This window comes from Cherax quadricarinatus, chromosome 19 (genome assembly GCF_038502225.1).
Source record: "Cherax quadricarinatus isolate ZL_2023a chromosome 19, ASM3850222v1, whole genome shotgun sequence".
NCBI lineage: Eukaryota > Metazoa > Arthropoda > Malacostraca > Decapoda > Parastacidae > Cherax > Cherax quadricarinatus.
The window spans coordinates 41,069,245-41,090,355 of record NC_091310.1 but is presented as its reverse complement, the minus strand read 5'-3'; the positions used below and the strand labels follow the sequence as shown (position 1 = coordinate 41,090,355).

At 41.0% G+C, this 21,111-nt stretch overlaps 1 protein-coding gene across 1 annotated transcript in view; it reads left to right on the top strand.

Moving 5' to 3' along the window:
• Positions 1 to 21,111, top strand: part of LOC128688336 (Z band alternatively spliced PDZ-motif protein 52) — a gene marked incomplete at its 5' end in the record, with an annotated part of 158,150 nt that overhangs the window by 112,590 nt on the left and 24,449 nt on the right. The window contains 1 exon segment of the mRNA XM_070086722.1: positions 10,123 to 10,243. Within this exon segment, the coding sequence (XP_069942823.1) occupies positions 10,123 to 10,243 (121 nt within the window).

Here is a 21,111-nt window from a genome sequence, read left to right as displayed (position 1 = left end):
TGCCATAGGTGAGGTAAGGGTATATTAGAGAGTGATATAAGGTAAGGAGGGCCCTTTGGGGTATATAGTAGGGATGTATCGGATATCCGGATCTGCATCCGCGGAAAATCTGCACAGTTTCTTACATCCGCATCCACATTCTTATTTTTCCTAAATGAGATATCCGCATTTGCATCCGCGCCAAACAAAGAGGATGTGGCGGATATTATAACTTAAATCACAGAGCTTGCATGTTTATTTCCCAACAGTAGGCCTGTTGCCCCATACTAGGCAGGTCTTTCACAAATCCAACCCACTAATAGAATAAACGCTACCTAAGCAATAAGCCTAGACAATTCCATTTACTCACGTGAACGTCCCACTCAAATCCAACCCCTCTCCCTCATGTACTTATCCAACCTAAATTTGAAACTACCAAACGTAGTTTCAGATTTAGGTAATTTCGATAACCCTACTAGGTAGACTGTTCCACTCATCAGCTACCCTATTACTAAACCAATACTTTCCTATATCCTTTCTAAATCTAAACTTATCTAATTTGAATCCATTATTGCAGTTTGTATTTATCCAGCCTAAATTTGAAACTGTCCATGTGTAAGTTCCACTGTGTGTGTGTGAGACTGTGTGACCGTGTGTGTGAGGCTGTGTGACTGTGTGTGTGAGACTGTGAGGGAAATGAATGGTATAAAACACCGACACAATGGAAATATAAACACACATGCAGTTTAATGTGATCCTTTATTGACAATATTTCACCCACACAGTGTGAGACTGTGTGTGTGAGACTTACACAGTCACACTGTGGAGGTGTATGAATGGAAAACAAGAATTAATATAGGGGATGTAAATAACGTTTGATAAATATATTAGGTTGGATAAACACATGAGTGAGGGGGTTGGATTCGAGTGGGACTTGCACATGAGTAAATAGAATTATCAAAGCTTATTGCTTGGGTAGCATTGAAAATTAGGTTGGGCAAATATTCTGTTAGTGGAATGTGAAGGACCTTCCTAGTATGGGCCAACAGGCTTGTTACAGTGTTCCTTCTTTCTTGTGTCCTTAAATGAATGTGACCTGACCTGACTAAGAGCATAAGAAAGAAGGAACACTGCAGTAGGTCTGTTGGCACATACTAGGCAGGTCCTTCACAAATCCAACCCACTAACAGAATAAACGCTACCCAGGCAATAAGAACATAAGAATTGAGCAACACTGCAGAAGGCCTACTGGCCCATACAGGGCAGGTCCTTATCAAAACCACCACTACCCAAAGCTACTCAAGAATTCACTCCCGCACCCACGACACAATCAAACTCATCCTCTCCCACTCGTATATTTGTCCAATCTCTCTTTACAGCTACCTAAGGTTCTAGCCTCGATCATAATAAGCTTTGATAATTCTATTTACTCATTTACTCATGTGCAAGTCCCACTCAAATCCAACCCCTCTAACTCTTGTATTTATCCACCCTAAATTTGAAATTACCCAAGGTGGGAGATAAATTAGACACATGTGCAACTCTTGGGTATCTTTATTGAGGAAACGTTTCGCCACACAGTGGCTTCATCAGTCCATACAAAGGAGAATCTTGAAGAACAGGAGGAGAATGAGGTAATCAGTCCCTCAGCCTTGAGTCGATGTGGTCAGTCCATCAATCTTGAATAGAATACAGCATATGTGCGGAGAAGGAGCTTATAAACCGTAGGCAGGAGAGGTGCAGCAGTCGTAGGTGGTGTCACATTTGTTCATTGTGGAAGTAGGTCGTGCCCAAGGGTTAGGCGAGCGAAGAATTCCCAAGTATTAAGATCCCAAGAAGTTGCAGTGTCTGACAGGATTGTAGATGAATGGTTCAGAGAACTGACACGTTGATAAATTAGACACGTGCAACTCTTGGGTATCTTTATTGAGGAAACGTTTCGCCACACAGTGGCTTCATCAGTCCATACAAAGGAGAATCTTGAACTTCTTGGGATCTTAATACCTGGGAATTCTTCGCTTGCCTAACCCGTGGGCACGACCTACTTCCACATTGAACAAATGTGACACCACCTACGACTGCTGCACCTCTCCTGCCTATGGTTTATAAGCTCCTTCACCGCACTTATGCCGTATTCTATTCAAGATTGATGGACTGACCACATCGACTCAAGGTTGAGGGACTGATTACCTCATTCTGCTCCTGTTCTTCAAGATTCTCCTTTGTATGGACTGATGAAGCCACTGTGTGGCGAAACGTTTCCTCAATAAAGATAGCCAAGAGTTGCACATGTGTCTAATTTATTAACGTGTTGATTCTCTGAACCATTGATCTACAAGGTGGGAGAATTGGACCTGCCTCACACGGGGCCAGTAGGCTTGCTGCAGTGTTTCTTTTTTCTTTTGTGTGGAGCATCAGTCATCTCTACATAACTCCACTTGCTGTGCATTCCTTGAGTGATGGTGAAATTGTTGAAATGGTGTTAAATACAAATAAGCATGTGATATATGGTTTGGACGTGTCGAGTGTGCTCTCTACGGACTGAACCAAGATGCCCTCCATCGAGCAACTTTACCAGCAGCTTAAGGAAGAATTGAGGATGGCGAAGATGGAGACTCGGCGATTGACCGAGGAAAACAAGAAGATTCGTAGTAGTCCTCCTGTTTTGAGTCCTCGGGTCAAGAAGGGAAACTGGTCAGTGGCTGGAGAGCACGGAACAAAGTTGACGATCAAGAAGACGAATGGAAAGGTAGAAACGATGAAGAAAGAGACTGCTGTGGAAACTGTTGTGGAAACATCTAATGCATTCTCCGTGCTACCCGACGAATGTGAGTCAACTACTGGGAACGTCACGACGATCGACACCAAGGAAGGTAAGAATATTGTTGTTGTTGGGGATAGCCAAGTTAGGTACATGGATAGGGCGTTCTGCTGGAAGGACAGGAGTAGGAGACAGAGGGTTTGCTTTCCTGGGGCTGGGATGGACGATATTGTTAGCCGTCTGGATGACATCATGAGAGGTAATGGGAGCAATCCTATTATCTGTCTCAGTGCTGGAGGCAATGATGTTGGCAGACGTAGGAGTGAGGACCTGATTAGCAGGTATAGGTCAGCAATAGAAATAATTAGGAGGAAGGGTGGGAACCCTGTCATATGTGGTATTTTGCCAAGGAGAGGAGTTGGAAATGAATGGTTGTCCAGGGCAATTGGTGTCAATTGCTGGCTGGACAAATACTGTAAGGAAAATGCGGTAACATTCATTGACAACTGGGACCTCTTCTATGGCAGAAATGACATGTATGCCAGGGATGGGGTTCACTTATCTGGGTCTGGGGTGGGCGCACTGGCAACTGCAGTGGAGGGAGCTGTTAGGAATTTAAACTAGGAATAGTTAGTGGTATGGGTTTTAGCAGGAAAACAGTGAAGTCCCAGTGTAGTAATATTATGAGTTCTAGGGGAACTAGTAAAAAGCAGTACGAGGTAGATATTGAAAATCCAGTGACACTAGGTGATAAGGACAGTAATAGGTTTAGTAGAAAAACAGAAATGAGCAGGAAGAGTAAAGAGAAAGGAGAGTCTTTCAATGTATATTATGCTAATAGCCGTAGTGCTAGGAATAAGATGGACGAGTTGAGATTAGTTGCTAGTGCAGGTAACATTGATGTATTTGCAATAACTGAGACGTGGTTTAATTCAAAAAGTCGGGATATGCCTGCAGAATGTCACATTCAGGGTTTTAAATTGTTCCAAGTAGATAGAAGTATCGGGAAGGGGGGTGGGGTGGCATTGTATGTCCGAGATCGCTTGAACTGTTGCATAAAAACGGGTATTAAGTCTGAAGTAACACATACAGAGTCTGTTTGGATAGAATTTTCAGAGGGACATGAAAAATTGATTTTAGGTGTGATATACCGTCCCCCAAACTTAGATAGGGATCAAGGGAGACTACTATGGGAGGAAATTGTTAAGGCAACAAGGCATGATAATGTACTGTAATTCTAGGGGACTTTAACTTTAATCATATTGATTGGAATTTCTTGACTGGGAATTTAGAATCATACGACTTCTTAGAAGTAGTTCAGGATTGTTTTTTGAAGCAGTTTGTGACAGAACCTATAAGAGGAAATAACCTGCTTGACTTAGTTCTGGCAAACAATGAATCCCTTGTTAATAATTTAGAAATTTCAGAGGAACTGGGTACTAGCGACCACAAATCAATTACATTTAGCATTGAATGGAAGTATGATAGTAGGGATAACTCGGTAACAGTCCCAGATTTTTGCTTAGCAGATTACGATGGGCTTAGAGAACACTTATCATCTGTTGACTGGGGTAACGAAGAGAGCTATCAATATGACAGTTTTCTGAACACTATACATGCTGCTCAAAGAACGTTTATCCCGTATAAAGAAATTAGATCAAATAGAAATGACCCAAAATGGATGAATAATAGGCTCAAATATCTACTAGGGCATAAGAAGGGAATTTATAGGTGTATCAAAAGAGGTGAGGGTCATCTTATGAATCAGTATATTGACATTGAGGGACGTTAAAATGGGGATAAGAAAAGCTAAAAGGGACTATGAAATTAAAGTTGCTAGGGATTCGAAAACTAACCCAAAAAGTTTTTTCCAGGTCTATAGAACAAAAGTTAGAGATAAGATAGGTCCCCTTGAAAATAACTATGGGCATCTTACTGACAAAGAGAATGAAATGTGCTCGATTTTAAATAATTATTTTCTCTCGGTTTTTACACAGGACGACACTAACAGTATTCCAGTAATTAATTTTTATAGTGGGCCTGAAGAAGATAAATTATGTAACATCACAGTCACTAGTGAAATGGTTGTGAAGCAGATAGACAGACTGAAGCAAAATAAGTCGCCGGGTCCTGATGAACTTTTTTCAAGGGTTCTTAAGGAATGCAAAATGGAACTCTGTGAACCATTAACTAATATTTTTAATTTATCTCTTCAAACAGGTGTAGTGTCTGATATGTGGAAGATGGCTAATGTAATTCCTATTTTTAAAGCAGGGGACAAGTTGTTGCTGTCAAATTACCGCCCAATAAGCCTGACCTCAATTGTAGGCAAATTACTAGTCAATTATTGCTTAGATTATAAGAAGCCATCTCGATAAGCATAGCTTGATTAATGATACTCAGCATGGATTCACGAGAGGCCGTTCTTGTCTAACTAATTTATTATCTTTCTTCAGTAAAGCTTTTGAGGCTGTTGATCACGATAAAGAATTTGATATTACAGTGGACCCCCGCTTAATGATCACCTCCCAATGCGACCAATTATGTAAGTGTATTTATGTAAGTGAGTTTGTACGTGTATGTTCGGGGGTCTGAAATGGACTAATCTACTTCACAATATTCCTTATGGGAACAAATTCGGTCAGTACTGGCACCTGAACGTACAGTGGACCCTCGACTAACGCTATTAATCCGTTCCTGAGAGCTCATCGTTAGTCAAAATAATCGGTAGTCAAGTTAATTTTCCCCATAAGAAATAATGGAAATCAAATTAATCCGTGCAAGACACCCAAAAGTATTGGAAAAAAAAAATTTTAACACATGAAATATTAATTTTAATACACACAAACTGAAGAAGACATGCACAGTTACATGACACTTACCTTTATTGAAGATCTGGTGATGATTGATGGGATGGGAAGAGGGGAGTGTGTTGATGGTCTTAGTGTTTAGAAGGGGAATCCTCTTCCATTAGGACTTGAGGTGGCAAGTCCTTTTTCGGGGTTACGTCCCTTCTTTTAATGCCACTAGGACCAGCTTGAGAGTCACTGGACCTCTGTCGCACAACATATCTGCCCATAGAGGCCTGTACCTCCTGTTCCTTTATGACATTCCTAACGTATTTCACAACATTGTCAGTGTCACCATTAAACACTTGTTCAGGTTTCAGTCCTTCACTGTCTATGTACTCCTTGAATTCCTGCACATATTTTTCAGCTGCTTTTTGGTCCAAACTGGCAGCCTCACCATGCCTTATCACACTATGTATGCCACTACGATTCTTAAATCTCTCAAACCAACCTTTGCTGGCCTTAAATTCACTCACATCACCACTAGTTGCTGGCATTTTTCTAATTAAATCGTCATGCAACTTCCTAGCCTTTTCACATATGATCGCTTGAGAGATGCTGTCTCCTGCTATCTGTTTTTCGTTTATCCATACCAATAACAGTCTCTGAACATCTTCTATCACTTGCGATCTCAGTTTCGAAAACATAGTTGCACCTTTGGCAAGAACAGCTTCCTTGATTGCCGTTTTCTTGGCCACAATAGTAGCGATGGTTGATTGGGGTTTTGTGTACAGCCTGGCCAGCTCGAAGACATGCACTCCACTTTCATACTTAGCAATGATCTCTTTCTTCATATCCATAGTAATTCTCACCCTTTTTGCTGTAGGGTTGGCACTAGAAGCTTTCTTGGGGCCCATGGTGACTTATTTTGCAGGTGCAATCACTAAAAAGGCTGTGATAATTTGAAATGTTCCGATTGTATGCTTGGAAGCGACCGCAGTGGCTGGCTGGCTTGTAAACACTGGCCAGAAGTGGACGCGTCTCAGATGGAAGGAATAGTGTTGGTCGAGTTTTTTAGCGCTAATCGAGGCAAAATTTTTGCAATAAAATGTATCGCTAGTCAGATTTATCGTTAATCGATGCCATCGCTGGTCGAGGGTCCACTGTACTTCTGGAATGAAAAATTATCGTTAACCGGGGGTCCACTGTATTTACTTAGATTTTAGTAATGCTTTTGATAGAGTTCTGCACCAAAGACTGTTAAGGAAAGTGGCAGCTCATGGCATTGGGGGAAAAGTGCTCTCGTGGATCGAGTCATGGCTCACAGACAGGAAGCAGTGTGTGTCCATAAATGGGGTTAAATCCGAGTGGGGATCTCTAACAGGTGGCGTTCCACAGGGATCAGTCTTGGGCCCATTGTTGTTTATAATATATATCACTGATCTTGATGAGGGAATTACTAGTGAAATGAGCAAATTTGCCGATGACACAAAGATAGGTAGGATAATTGATTCAAATGTAGATGTTAGGGAACTTGAGGAGGATTTAGACAAACTCAGTACCTGGTCAGCAAAGTGGCAGATGCAGTTCAATGTAGATAAATGCAAGGTTCTGAAGCTCGAGAGTGTCCATAACCCTAGCACTTATAAGTTAAATAATGTAGAACTTAGCCATACAGATTGTGAAAAGGACTTGGGGGTTATAGTGAGCAGTAACCTTAAACCAAGACAGCAGTGCCTAAGCGTATGTAATAGGGCAAATAGATTATTGGGATTTATATCAAGAAGTGTAAGCAACAGAAGTCCAGAGGTTATACTGCAGCTTTATACATCATTAGTAAGGCCTCGCCTAGATTATGCAGCTCAGTTCTGGTCTCCATATTACAGAATGGACATAAATTTGTTAGAAAACATTCAGTGTAGAATGACTGAATTAATACATAGCATTAGAAATCTTCCTTATGAAGAAAGATTGAAGACTCTTAGATTGCATTCACTTGTTAGACGAAGAATGAGGGGAGACATGATCGAAGTGTATAAGTGGAAGATAGGTATTAATAAAGGGGATATTAATAAGGTCTTGAGGATATCTCTCCAAGAGAGAACCCGCAATAATGGATTTAAATTAGACAAGTTTAGATTTGAAGAATTGAGACACTTATGCAACACATGGGAATCTTTATTTAAGAAACGTTTCGCCACACAGTGGCTTCATCAGTCCAATACAAAGTAGAAGTGGGTAAGGAGAGTAGAAGTAATCAGTCTCTCAACCTGGAATCGATGTGTTCAGTCCATCACTCTTGTAGGAAGTGCAGCATAGGGCCAGAGAGGTGGCTTATATACTGCGGTGAGATGAGTTGAAGCAGGAGGCGGCGGGATCACAGTGGGACCTGCCACTAGTGTAAGTAGGTCGTCGTCCAAAGGTTGGGCAAGCGTTGAAGTCTTTGTACCAAGATCCCATGATGTTGCAGTGTCTGACAGATGTGATGAATGGTTTTGAAAACCGACAAGTTGAAGAATTGAGACACTTATGCAACACATGGGAATCTTTATTTAAGAAACGTTTTGCCACACAGTGGCTTCATCAGACTGATGAAGCTACTGTGTGGCGAAACGTTTCTTAAATAAAGATTCCCATGTGTTGCATAAGTGTCTCAATTCTTCAACTTGTCGGTTTTCAAAACCATTCATCACAAGTTTAGATTTAGAAAGGACATAGGAAAGTATTGGTTTGGAAATAGGGTAGTTGATGAGTGGAACAGTCTACCTAGTTGGGTTATTGAGGCTAGGACTTAAGGTAGCTTTAAATTTAGGTTGGATAAATATATGAGTGGGAGGGGTTGGATTTGAGTGGGACTTGCAAATGAGTGGATAGAGTTATCAGACCTTATTTCTTGGGGAGCATTGAAAATTGGGTTGGGCAAATGTTTTGTTAGTGGGATGGATTGTAAAGGACCTGCCTAGTATGGGCCAACAGGCCTGCTGCAGTGTTCCTCATTTCTTATGTTCTTATGAAACTGACAGCTTGAAGAATTGAGACACTTATGCAACATATGGGAATCTTTATTGAAGAAATGTACCACCACACAGTGGCTTCATCAGTCCAATACAAAGCAGGAAGGCATAAGGAGAGGAGTTTCAGGTAATCAGTCCCTCAGCCTGGAATCGATGTGTTCAGTCCCTCCCTCAACAAGAGCATTTGTCATACGGTAAAAAAAAAAAAAATGGTGTTCTATGACTATCCTGCAAAATCCGCATCTGCATCCGAATCCGGTGGATGTCAGGATGTGACATCTGTAATCCGCATCCTCATCCGAATTGTACTGCAAGCAGATATCCGCATCCACAAAATAAGTAAGACATCCGAATACATATCCGCATCCGCCATATCTAAATTTTCACATCCGATACATCCCTAGTATATAGTATCATATCTTGGAAAGGATACCTACTGTTTTGGAAACTTTCTTAGTTATATGCTGGATGTGGGTCTGAAATTTAAGATTACAGTCAAGTTGGAGACCTAGAAATTTGCTCTCACTGTCTTTTAATAGGTGAATGATTTATCAATATGTTTAGCTGGATATTTGATGCTCTGTTTCCAAAGAGCATGAAGTAGATTTTGTCTATATTGAAAGTAAGTTTGTTGGTAGTCATCCAGTTTGATATTTTAAGTAGTTCACTGTTTACAGTGTTAATATGTATAGTCAGGTTTGGGTGGGAGAAGACACAAGTGGTGTCATGGGTGTGAAGCATGGGTGCTGAATGTTACAACAAGGAGATGGCTGGAGGCAGTGTTGTCATGTCTTTGGGCAATGTGCGGCATGAATGCAGTGCAGAGAATCCATAGCTTGGAGATTAGGAAGAGGTACAGGGTTTCTAAAAGTATCATCCAGAGGGCTGAGGAGGGGTTGTTGAGGTGGTTTGAACATTTAGAGAGGATGGAGCAAAATATTGTGACTGGAGGGCATATATATCTGTAGTGGAAGGAATGCAGGGTAGAGGTCATCCTAGGAAAAGTTGGAGGGAAAAGGTAAAGGAGGTTTTGTGTATGAGGGGCTTGGACTTCCAGCAAACATACATTAGTATGTTTGATAGGAGCACAAGTGGAGATGAATGGTTTTTATGACTTGATGTGCTGTTGGAGTGTGAGTAAAATAACATAGACAAAGACAAAGATTTATTTCTTTGCAAAGGTTACAATGTGTAATTACATATTCGATGTGTTAGATACAAAAAAAGCCACTATCTTGCCGGGGCATTTTGGAAATTGGTTACCTGGACTTGAGTCTTGGAGATGAGAAGTACAGTGCCTATGCTCTGAAGGAGGGGTGTTGATACGTTAGTTTTTAAACTGTATTGTAGGCACGCCTCTGGCAAGACAGTGATGGAGTGAATGATGAAGGAAGTGTTTCTTCTTTTTCAGGTCACCCTGCCTCGGTTGGAAATGGCAGATGTGTTAATAAAAAAACTTCCATACAGTCTTCTAACTTTTCATAATTTGTTGCTAGTGTATGAGAGGCTTTGTCTGCTTTTTATTGTGTTGGAACTGAAAGCAAAGTGATAGAAATGATTAGTTGATATTTATTTTCAGGATTGTCTTAATGCTGTGGGTAAGCAGTTCCATCCCGAATGTTTTTGCTGTGCCTACTGTGGCAAGGTGTTTGGCTCTGGGGCCTTCTATCTGGAAGATGGACTGCCCTACTGCGAAACAGGCAAGTTGCATCAGAATTGTAATTCTTTTTGAATTCAAATTCAAAGTTTATTCTCTATAAGGATTACAATGCTGAGTTTACAGAATTTGGTTATTGTGTGGTTTACATGTAGTAAAATAATTACAGAGTGTACCACTAGAACACCTAGCATGGCTAGGCATTTCGGGCAGACTTAAATTAAATCTTAAGTTTAAAATATTACAAAATTATGTGGTAAGTTGGTATTATGGCTAAGTGACTAAATACTAGTTTGTGAGTTTAGCAATGTGAATGCTTTTGTTTTGGCACTATACATAGTTTCAGTAATGGAGTATCACAGGCCAACTTATGACTAGTTAAGATTCATTATTTTGAGATTGAGATTGATATTTCTGTTTATGGTCAAATGGGTGAGTGAGTGTAACTGTTAACCACCAGGTGGTATTCGTGTAATTAGTTGACAGGGTGTATCAGGGAGATAAGATGTTTTCTGATGGTAGTTTTGAAGGTGATGAATGTGTCTGCAGTTTTAGAATTTTCAGGTAGGGTGTTCCAGATTTTAGGGCCTTTGATATACATTGAATTTTTGTAAAGGTTTAGTTGGACACGGGGAATGTCATAGAGATGTTTGTGTCTGGTGTTGTGCCTGTGGGTTCTGTCGCAACTATCAAGAAAGCGTTTTAGGTCAAGGTTAATATTGGAATTTAAGGTCCTGTAGATGTAGATTGCACAGTAGTAAGTGTGGATGTACTGAACAGGGAGTAAGTTTAGATCTATGAAGAGTGGGGGGGGGGGGGGTGTTGCCAGGGATGGGATTTAGTGATTATTCTTACTGCGGCTTTTTGTTGGGTTATTATTGGCTTTAGGTGTGTTGCTGCAGTTGAACCCCAAGCACAGATAGCATAGGTGAGGTATGGATATATAAGTGAATGGTATAGTGTGAGAAGGGCAGTTTGCGGCACGTACTATCGTATCTTGGAGAGGATCCCAACCGTTTTGGATACTTTTTTGGTTATGTGTTGGATATGGGTGCTGAAGTTCAGGTTGTTGTCGAGGTATAGGCCTAGGAATTTGCCCTCATTATGCCTGGCAATTAGTGTTGTCGATCTTAATGTTAATTTGCGCATCTCCTGCTCTGCTACCAAACATAATGTAGTAGGTTTTGTCAGTGTTAAGCGTAAGTTTATTGGCTGTCATCCAAGTTGATATTTTGATCAGCTCCTCATTAACAATGGTGTTGAGGGTGGCAAGATTAGGGTGAGAGATGACATAAGTCGTGTCGTCAGCAAAGAGAATGGGGTTCAGGTGTTGAGATACGTTTGGAAGATCATTGATGTATATGAGGAACAGCAGGGGACCAAGGACACTTCCCTGTGGAACTCCAGTATCAAGTGGCTGTGTTGTTGATGCTGTGTCTTTAATGGTGACATACTGATACCTATTAGTAAGGTAAGATTTGAAATATGCAAGCGCATGGCCTCTTATACCATAATGGTCAAGTTTGTGGAGTAGGATGTCATGGTCTACTGTGTCAAAAGCTTTTCTTAGATCAATAAAAATTCCTAGTGGAAATTCCTTATTTTCCAATGTTGTGTAAAGCAGATCTAGCATTTTTATGATTGCATCGTTAGTGCTTTTATTTTTCCTGAATCCAAATTGGCAGGGGTTGAGTATGTTTTATTTTTATTTTTTTTATTATCACACTGGCCGATTCCCACCAAGGCAGGGTGGCCCGAAAAAGAAAAACTTTCACCATCATTCACTCCATCACTGTCTTGCCAGAAGGGTGCTTTACACTACAGTTTTTAAACTGCAGCATTAACACCCCTCCTTCAGAGTGCAGGCACTATACTTCCCATCTCCAGGACTCAAGTCCGGCCTGCCGGTTTCCCTGAACCCCTTCATAAATGTTACTTTGCTCACACTCCAACAGCACATCAAGTATTAAAAACCATTTGTCTCCATTCACTCCTATCAAACACACTCACGCATGCCTGCTGGAAGTCCAAGCCCCTCGCACACAAAACCTCCTTTACCCCCTCCCTCCAACCTTTCCTAGGCCGACCCCTACCCCGCCTTCCTTCCACTACAGACTGATACACTCTTGAAGTTATTCTGTTTCGCTCCATTCTCTCCACATGTCCGAACCACCTCAACAACCCTTCCTCAGCCCTCTGGACAACAGTTTTGGTAATCCCGCACCTCCTCCTAACTTCCAAACTACGAATTCTCTGCATTATATTCACACCACACATTGCTCTCAGACATGACATCTCCACTGCCTCCAGCCTTCTCCTTGCTGCAACATTCATCACCCATGCTTCACACCCATATAAGAGCGTTGGTAAAACTATACTCTCATACATTCCCCTCTTTGCCTCCAAGGACAAAGTTCTTTGTCTCCACAGACTCCTAAGTGCACCACTCACCCTTTTCCCCTCATCAATTCTATGATTCACCTCATCTTTCATAGACCCATCCGCTGACACGTCCACTCCCAAATATCTGAATACATTCACCACCTCCATACTCTCTCCCTCCAATCTGATATCCAATCTTTCATCACCTAATCTTTTTGTTATCCTCATAACCTTACTCTTTCCTGTATTCACTTTCAATTTTCTTCTTTTGCACACCCTACCAAATTCATCCACCAATCTCTGCAACTTCTCTTCAGAATCTCCCAAGAGCACAGTGTCATCAGCAAAGAGCAACTGTGACAACTCCCACTTTGTGTGATTCTTTATCTTTTAACTCCACGCCTCTTGCCAAGACACTCGCATTTACTTCTCTTACAACCCCATCTATAAATATATTAAACAACCACGGTGACATCACACATCCTTGTCTAAGCCCTACTTTTACTGGGAAATAATTTCCCTCTTTCCTCCATACTCTAACTTGAGCCTCACTATCCTCGTAAAAACTCTTCACTGCTTTCAGTAACCTACCTCCTACACCATACACCTGCAACATCTGCCACATTGCCCCCCTATCCACCCTGTCATACGCCTTTTCCAAATCCATAAATGCCACGAAGACCTCTTTAGCCTTATCTAAATACTGTTCACTTATATGTTTCACTGTAAACACCTGGTCCACACACCCCCTACCTTTCCTAAAGCCTCCTTGTTCATCTGCTATCCTATTCTCCGTCTTACTCTTAATTCTTTCAATAATAACTCTACCATACACTTTGCCAGGTATACTCAACAGACTTATCCCCCTATAATTTTTACACTCTCTTTTATCCCCTTTGCCTTTATACAAAGGAACTATGCATGCTCTCTGCCAATCCCTAGGTACCTTACCCTCTTCCATACATTTATTAAATAATTGCACCAACCACTCCAAAACTATATCCCCACCTGCTTTTAACATTTCTATCTTTATCCCATCAATCCCGGCTGCCTTACCCCCTTTCATTTTACCTACTGCCTCACGAACTTCCCCCACACTCACAACTGGCTCTTCCTCACTCCTACAAGATGTTGTTCCTCTTTGCCCTATACACGAAATCACAGCTTCCCTATCTTCATCAACATTTAACAATTCCTCAAAATATTCCCTCCATCTTCCCAATACCTCTAACTCTCCATTTAATAACTCTCCTCTCCTATTTTTAACTGACAAATCCATTTGTTCTCTAGGCTTTCTTAACTTGTTAATCTCACTCCAAAACTTTTTCTTATTTTCAACAAAATTTGTTGATAACATCTCGCCCACTCTCTCATTTGCTCTCTTTTTACATTGCTTCACCACTCTCTTAACACCTCTCTTTTTCTCCATATACTCTTCCCTCCTTACATCACTTCTACTTTGTAAAAACTTCTCATATGCTAACTTTTTCTCCCTTACTACTCTCTTCACATCATCATTCCACCAATCGCTCCTCTTCCCTCCTGCACCCACTTTCCTGTAACCACAAACTTCTGCTGAACACTCTAACACTACATTTTTAAACCTACCCCATACCTCTTCGACCCCATTGCCTATGCTCTCATTAGCCCATCTATCCTCCAATAGCTGTTTATATCTTACCCTAACTGCCTCCTCTTTTATTTTATAAACCTTCACCTCTCTCTTCCCTGATGCTTCTAATCTCCTTGTATCCCATCTACCTTTTACTCTCAGTGTAGCTACAACTAGAAAGTGATCTGATATATCTGTGGCCCCTCTATAAACATGTACATCCTGAAGTCTACTCAACAGTCTTTTATCTACCAATACATAATCCAACAAACTACTGTCATTTCGCCCTACATCATATCTTGTATACTTATTTATCCTCTTTTTCTTAAAATATGTATTACCTATAACTAAACCCCTTTCTATACAAAGTTCAATCAAAGGGCTCCCATTATCATTTACACCTGGTACCCCAAACTTACCTACCACACCCTCTCTAAAAGTTTCTCCTACTTTAGCATTCAGGTCCCCTACCACAATTACTCTCTCACTTGGTTCAAAGGCTCCTATACATTCACTTAACATCTCCCAAAATCTCTCTCTCTCCTCTGCATTCCTCTCTTCTCCAGGTGCATACACGCTTATTATAACCCACTTCTCGCATCCAACCTTTACTTTAATCCACATAATTCTTGAATTTACACATTCATATTCTCTTTTCTCCTTCCATAACTGATCATTCAACATTACTGCTACCCCTTCCTTTGCTCTAACTCTCTCAGATACTCCAGATTTAATCCCATTTATTTCCCCCCACCGAAACTCCCCTACCCCCTTCAGCTTTGTTTCGCTTAGGGCCAGGACATCCAACTTCTTTTCATTCATAACATCAGCAATCATCTGTTTCTTGTCATCCGCACTACATCCACGCACATTTAAGCATCCCAGTTTTATAAAGTTTTTCTTCTTCTCTTTTTTAGTAAATGTCTACAGGAGAAGGGGTTACAAGCCCATTGCTCCCGGCATTTTAGTCGCCTCATACGACACGCATGGCTTACGGAGGAAAGATTCTTTTCCTCTTCCCCATGGACAATAGAAGAAATAAAGAGGAACAAGAGCTATTTAGAAAAAGGAGAAAAACCTAGATGTATGTATATATATATGCATGTGCGTGTCTGTGAAGTGTGAGCAAAGTGTAAGTAGGAGTAGCAAGATATCCCTGTTATCTAGCGTGTTTATGAGACAGAAAAAGAAACCAGCAATCCTACCATCATGCAAAACAGTTACAGGTTTCTGTTTCACAGTCATCTGGCAGGACGGTAGTACTTCCCTGGGTGGTTGCTGTCTACCAGCCTACTACCTATACCAACCTACTACCTATATGTTTTGTGCCGTTATAAATGAATATAGTCCTCTGTGCACAAGTTTCTCAAAGATTTTGGATAGCAATGGTAAGTTTGATATTGGCCTATAGTTGTTTAAATCTGTAGGGTCACCACCTTTATGTATTGGTGTAACCCTTGCTGTCTTGAGTAGTTTCGGGAAGGTGCTAGTTTCTAGTTACTTGTTAAAAAGTAATGAGATAGCATGCGAGAGGACATGGGCCGCTCTCTTGTACAATAATGGTGGGACATGAGACAGATTCCCAGAGTTATTTTTAAGTGACTTTATAATCTCGGTGACTTCCATGGGCTCAGTTGGAGCAAGATAGAAGGAATTTGGGAAATTCCCATCTAGGTAGTCCCCGGCATGGGCATTGGTACGTGGGATTTTATTGGCGAGATTAGAACCTATGGTTGAGAAGAAGTCGTTTATCTTGTTAGCTGTGTCAGTGGGATGCAGTGGTGTTTCATTAGGTTTAGTTAGGGCAATATTCTTGTTTTTTTTTCAGTTTGTGGGTCCCTAGAATCTGAGAGAGTGTTTTCCAGGTCTTTTTTATATCTCCTCTTGTGTCAGTGAATCTACTGGAGTAGTATAGTTGTTTGGCTTTCTTTATTACTTTGGTGACGACTGATGAATAGTGTTTAAGAATATCTTTGTATATTAAGCCCTGTCTATATTACTTTTCATATTGGTGTTTCTTATCAATGGATTTCAGAATGGTGCTGGTTAGCCATGGGCAACCAAGCCGTTTGTTTGTGATCTGTTTCGTTTTTATAGGACAATGTTTGTTGTATAGTCTAAGTAATTTGTTAAGAAAAATGTCTGTCCAGTCATCAATACCATTGGCCTTGGAGAATTCTGTAGGCCAGTCAACAGTCTCTAGGTCAGCTGTGAACTTCCTTATTGAGGCCTCATCATGGAGTCTAAATGAAACTTTGTTGTATTCAAGTGGTGGTTTACTAATGTTTGTGAAGAGGAAGGTAGGGTAGTGGTCTGTAGTGCTATCTGTGATTATCCCTGATTTAAGGGGGGCTAGTATATTGGTCCATATGTGGTCTATTATGGTTGCACTTGTTTCAGTGAACCTGGTTGGTTTAGTTATTGTTGGTATGAGAAGTGTGTTGTTCATATTGTTGATGAAATCAGTTACAGGCTGATCATCTAGTAAGCCAAGGTTGATGTTGAAGTCTCCAGCTAAGAGAAGGTGGTGCTTATTCATTTGTCTGTTTGTTATTAGTGCCTTTAATTTCTCACTGAAATTTGGGATGTTTGTGTGGGGTATCCGGTAAATGGCACTGATTGTTATAGGCGTCTTAAGGTTTTTTTTACAGTAAAATTAGCAAAAATGTATTCTCCATATTCATCACTAAAGCAAGTGGTGCTAATACAAGATAATTGGTTAGAGTAATAGATTGCAATACCACCCCCAACTTGGTATGGTATGTTTAAGTTTAGTATGCCTAGCCAAAAATCTTTCCTCCATAAGCCATGCATGTTGTAAGAGGCGATTAAAATGCTGGGAGCAAGGGGCTAGTAATTCCTTCTCCTGTATAAATTAATAAATGCAAAAAGAAGAATTTTATTTCTTCTTTTTTAGGTCGCCCTGCCTCGGTAGGAGACTGCCAATGTGTTAAAAAAAAAAAAAACCTAGCCACCTGATAAAAATAGATGAGGGCTAATGCAAATTAAAACTCCAAGTAAAATTTATTTCAGTAGTGTACTATATTTATAAAGAGCAGCAGGAGACAATAGTGCATTTGATGCACTTGAGTATATCATACAATATAGCCTCTCCTTGCTTAACGACGGGATTCTATTCCTGAGAGTAGGTTGGTAAACAAATTGGTAGTTAAGCGAGAAGCATGCTGTATTGGTAGTGGGTTTGTGTCAATTATCTTTAGATATTTTTTTAACATCACCTTTGCACCATTTATAACATTTTTAGTATACATGTATTTTTAAATGTTTATACAATAGTGTACTGTATATTGTAATAAACAGAATAGAGGAAATCAGCTCTTAATATAAGTGGAACCCCGGATTTCGTACTTAATCTGTTCCAGAAGGTCGCTCTAAATCTGATAAGTACAAAAACCAAAGTAATATTTCCCATAAGATATAATGTAAATACAATTAATCCATTCCAGACACCCAAAAATATTAACAAAACATACATTTTTTTAAGAATAACTATAGTTTTACATACAGAAAACAATGAGAAATATAAAGCACTAATGAAATGGATAAATGAACATTTAACATCACTTTTACCTTTATTGAAAAGACTTGTTGGCATATGGAAAATGGCAAGGAGGGGAGAGGGAGGAGAGTTTATTGGACACAGGACAAAATACTTAAATATGACACTAATATCAACTCTATGGTTTATTTATCTATCACAATTCATCTAATATGACATAATAAACAATATTAATAACAAAGAAACATGATGTATTCTCTAGAATGAATAAAATGTCATTACGTATGTGACTGGTGGTGGTGGGTTTATCAGGACCACTGACAGCATAAGCCATATAATGGTGGTCGTGGCGGTGGTGGCAGCGGCAGTGGCCACCACCACTAGTCACACTGAAACAGTGTATGTAATTTATAAATAACATTTTTTTTTTCCAACAAGTCTGCCATCTCCCACCAAGGCAGGGTGACCCTAAAAGAAAGAAAATCCCCAAAAAGAAAATACTTTCATCATCATTCAACACTTTCACCTCACTCGTACATAATCACTGCTTTTGCAGAGGTGCCCAGAACACAACAGTGTAGAAGCATATACGTATAAAGATATACAACATATCCCTCCAGACTGCCAATATCCCATACCCCTCCTTTAAAGTGCAGGCATTGTACTTCCCATTTCCAGTACTCAAGTCCGGCTATATAAAAATAACTGGTTTCCCTGAATCCCTTCACTAAATATTACCCTCCTCACACTCCAACAACTTGTCAGGTCCCAAATACCATTCATCTCCATTCTTTCTTTCTTTCAACACACCAGCCGTATCCCACCGAGGTGGGGTGGCCCAAAAGGAAAAACAAAAGTTTCTCCTTTCATATTTAGTAATATATACAGGAGAAGGGGTTACTAGCCCCTTGCTCCTGGCATTTTAGTCGCCTCTTACAACACGCATAGCTTACGGAGGAAGAATTCTGTTCCACTTCCCCATGGAGATAAGAGGAAATAAACAAGAACAAGAGCTAGTAAGAAAATAGAAGAAAACCCAGAGGGGTGTGTATACATATGCTTGTACATGTATGTGTAGTGTGACCTAAGTGTAAGCAGAAGTAGCAAGACGTACCTGAAACCTTGCATGTTTATGAGACAGAAAAAACACCAGCAATCCTACCATCGTGTAAAACAATTACAGGCTTACGTTTTACACTCACTTGGCAGGACGGTAGTACCTCCCTGGGCGGTTGCTGTCTACCAACCTACTACCTAGGTCATCTCCATTCACTCCTATCTAACATGCTCACGCATGCTTGCTTGAAGTCCAAGCCCCTCGCCCACAAAACCTCCTTTACCCCCTCCCTCCAACCTTTTTGAGGACGACCCCTACCCCTCCTTCCTCACCCTACAGATTTATACGCTCTCCATGTCATTCTGCTTTGATCCATTCTCTCTAAATGACAAAACCACCTCGACAACCCCTCTTCAGCCCTCTGACTAATACTTTTATTAACTCCACACCTTCTAATTTCCACACTCCGAATTCTGTGCATAATATTTACACCACACATTGCCTTTAGACAGGACATCTCCACTACCTCCAACTGCTTCCTAGCTGCAGCATTTACAACCCAAGCTTCACACCCATATAAGAGTGTTGGTACCACTATACTTTCATACATTCCCTTCTTTGCCTCCATAGATAATGTTTTTTGTCTCCACATACACCTCAATGTACCATTTGCCTTTTTTTCTTCATCAGTTCTATGGTTAACCTCATCCTTCATAAATCCATCCTCTGACACGTCAACTCCCAAATACAGTACAGTGGTCCCTCAATAATCGTCCAGCCTGAAAGTCGTCCATTTCGGAAATAGTCCTGTTTTTTCGTCAAAATATTGGCTCGCAAATGGTCCAGTAACTCGCTAATAGTCCTAATAGTCCTTCGTCCCGGACGCGTTCTCAAGCTCTGAGCCGCCTCGGCCTTTCCTTCCCAGCCAGTGTGCCATTGTTTACCAGTGAGTGACGGTCCCCTCACATGCTCCTACGAAATTTCATAATATTCCATTGATTTTAGTGCTTGCAAGTGCTAAATAAGCTACCATGGCTCCAAATAAAGCTTCTAGTGCCAGCCCTTTGGTAAAGAATGTGAGAAACACATAATTTATGAAAAAATTTGTAGAAAAATGCAAAGATGGTGGTGGTAGAGTGGAAGCAGTTGTGATAGTGGTTGATGAACATAAGAAAGGAGGATCACTGCAGCAGGCCTGTTGGCCCATGCTCGGCAGGTCCTTTACAATTCATCCCACTAACGAAACATTTTCCCAACCCAGTCCTCAATGCTACCCAAGAAATAAGCTCTGATAACTCTATCCACTCATTTGCAAGTCCCAAATGAGTGGATAGTTATCAGAGCTTATTTCTGGGTAGCATTGAGGACTGGGTTGGGAAAATGTTTCGTTAGTGGGATGAATTGTAAAGGACCTGCCGAGCATGGGCCAACAGGCCTGCTGCAGTGATCCTCCTTTCTTATGTTATTATGTTCATCAACCACTCTCACAACTGCTTCCACTCTACCACCACCATCTTTGTATTTTTCTACAAACTTTTTCATAAATTGTGTGTTTCTCACATTCTTTACCAAAGGGCTGGCACTAGAAGCTTTCTTTGGTGGTAGTGATGGTGGTAGAAGGTAGTAGTGATGGTGGTAGAGGGTTCCTTCTTTAGTGATTCAGCGTTTCTACCAACTCCTCCAATATTGTTGGAGTTATATAGGGCTACAGAAAACACCGCCGCCTCACCACCATTATGGACAGCTTGAACGAACGAACGAACGAACGAAAGTTCAGGTAAGATCCCAAATGGGATGAGCGGGGAAGACGGGACAGACGAAGAATAGTGCTGGAGAGGAGTGTTATTAGTCGTTGAAATAGAGCCAGGGCTTAACCCAGCAGTGAAGGCGATCGTGGGACAGATATTGAGAAGAGAAATTCAGGCTCTTCTGTTGGGACTCCAGTGGGATGAGCGGGGAGGAAGGGACATGCGACGTTTAGCGCTAGAGAGGAGTGTAGAACTGGGCCATGTCTTAACCCAAAAGCTAAGGCGAACATGGGTCAGAGAATGGTACTTGTCATAGAAGGTACCTGTCAGCGAATCCAAGGTTATTTGTAAATAGGGTTTGGAGCAGGATCATGCAAGGAGTAGAAAAGGTTGTGTTGGTTTGTGGGTCTGCAAATGTCTTCGTCAAGGAGAGTGGTCCAGTAGTCATGTCGTGTCTCAAGTTTGTCTGTCTGTCACTGAGCGTCTTCCAGTACAGATTCAGCGCAGGGATGTCTAATTGCGCATGGAGAGACTCGCTTGTGGCGAAGTCTTCCCACCTGACATCAAGCACCCAGCGCAGTGCCTTGTTCTG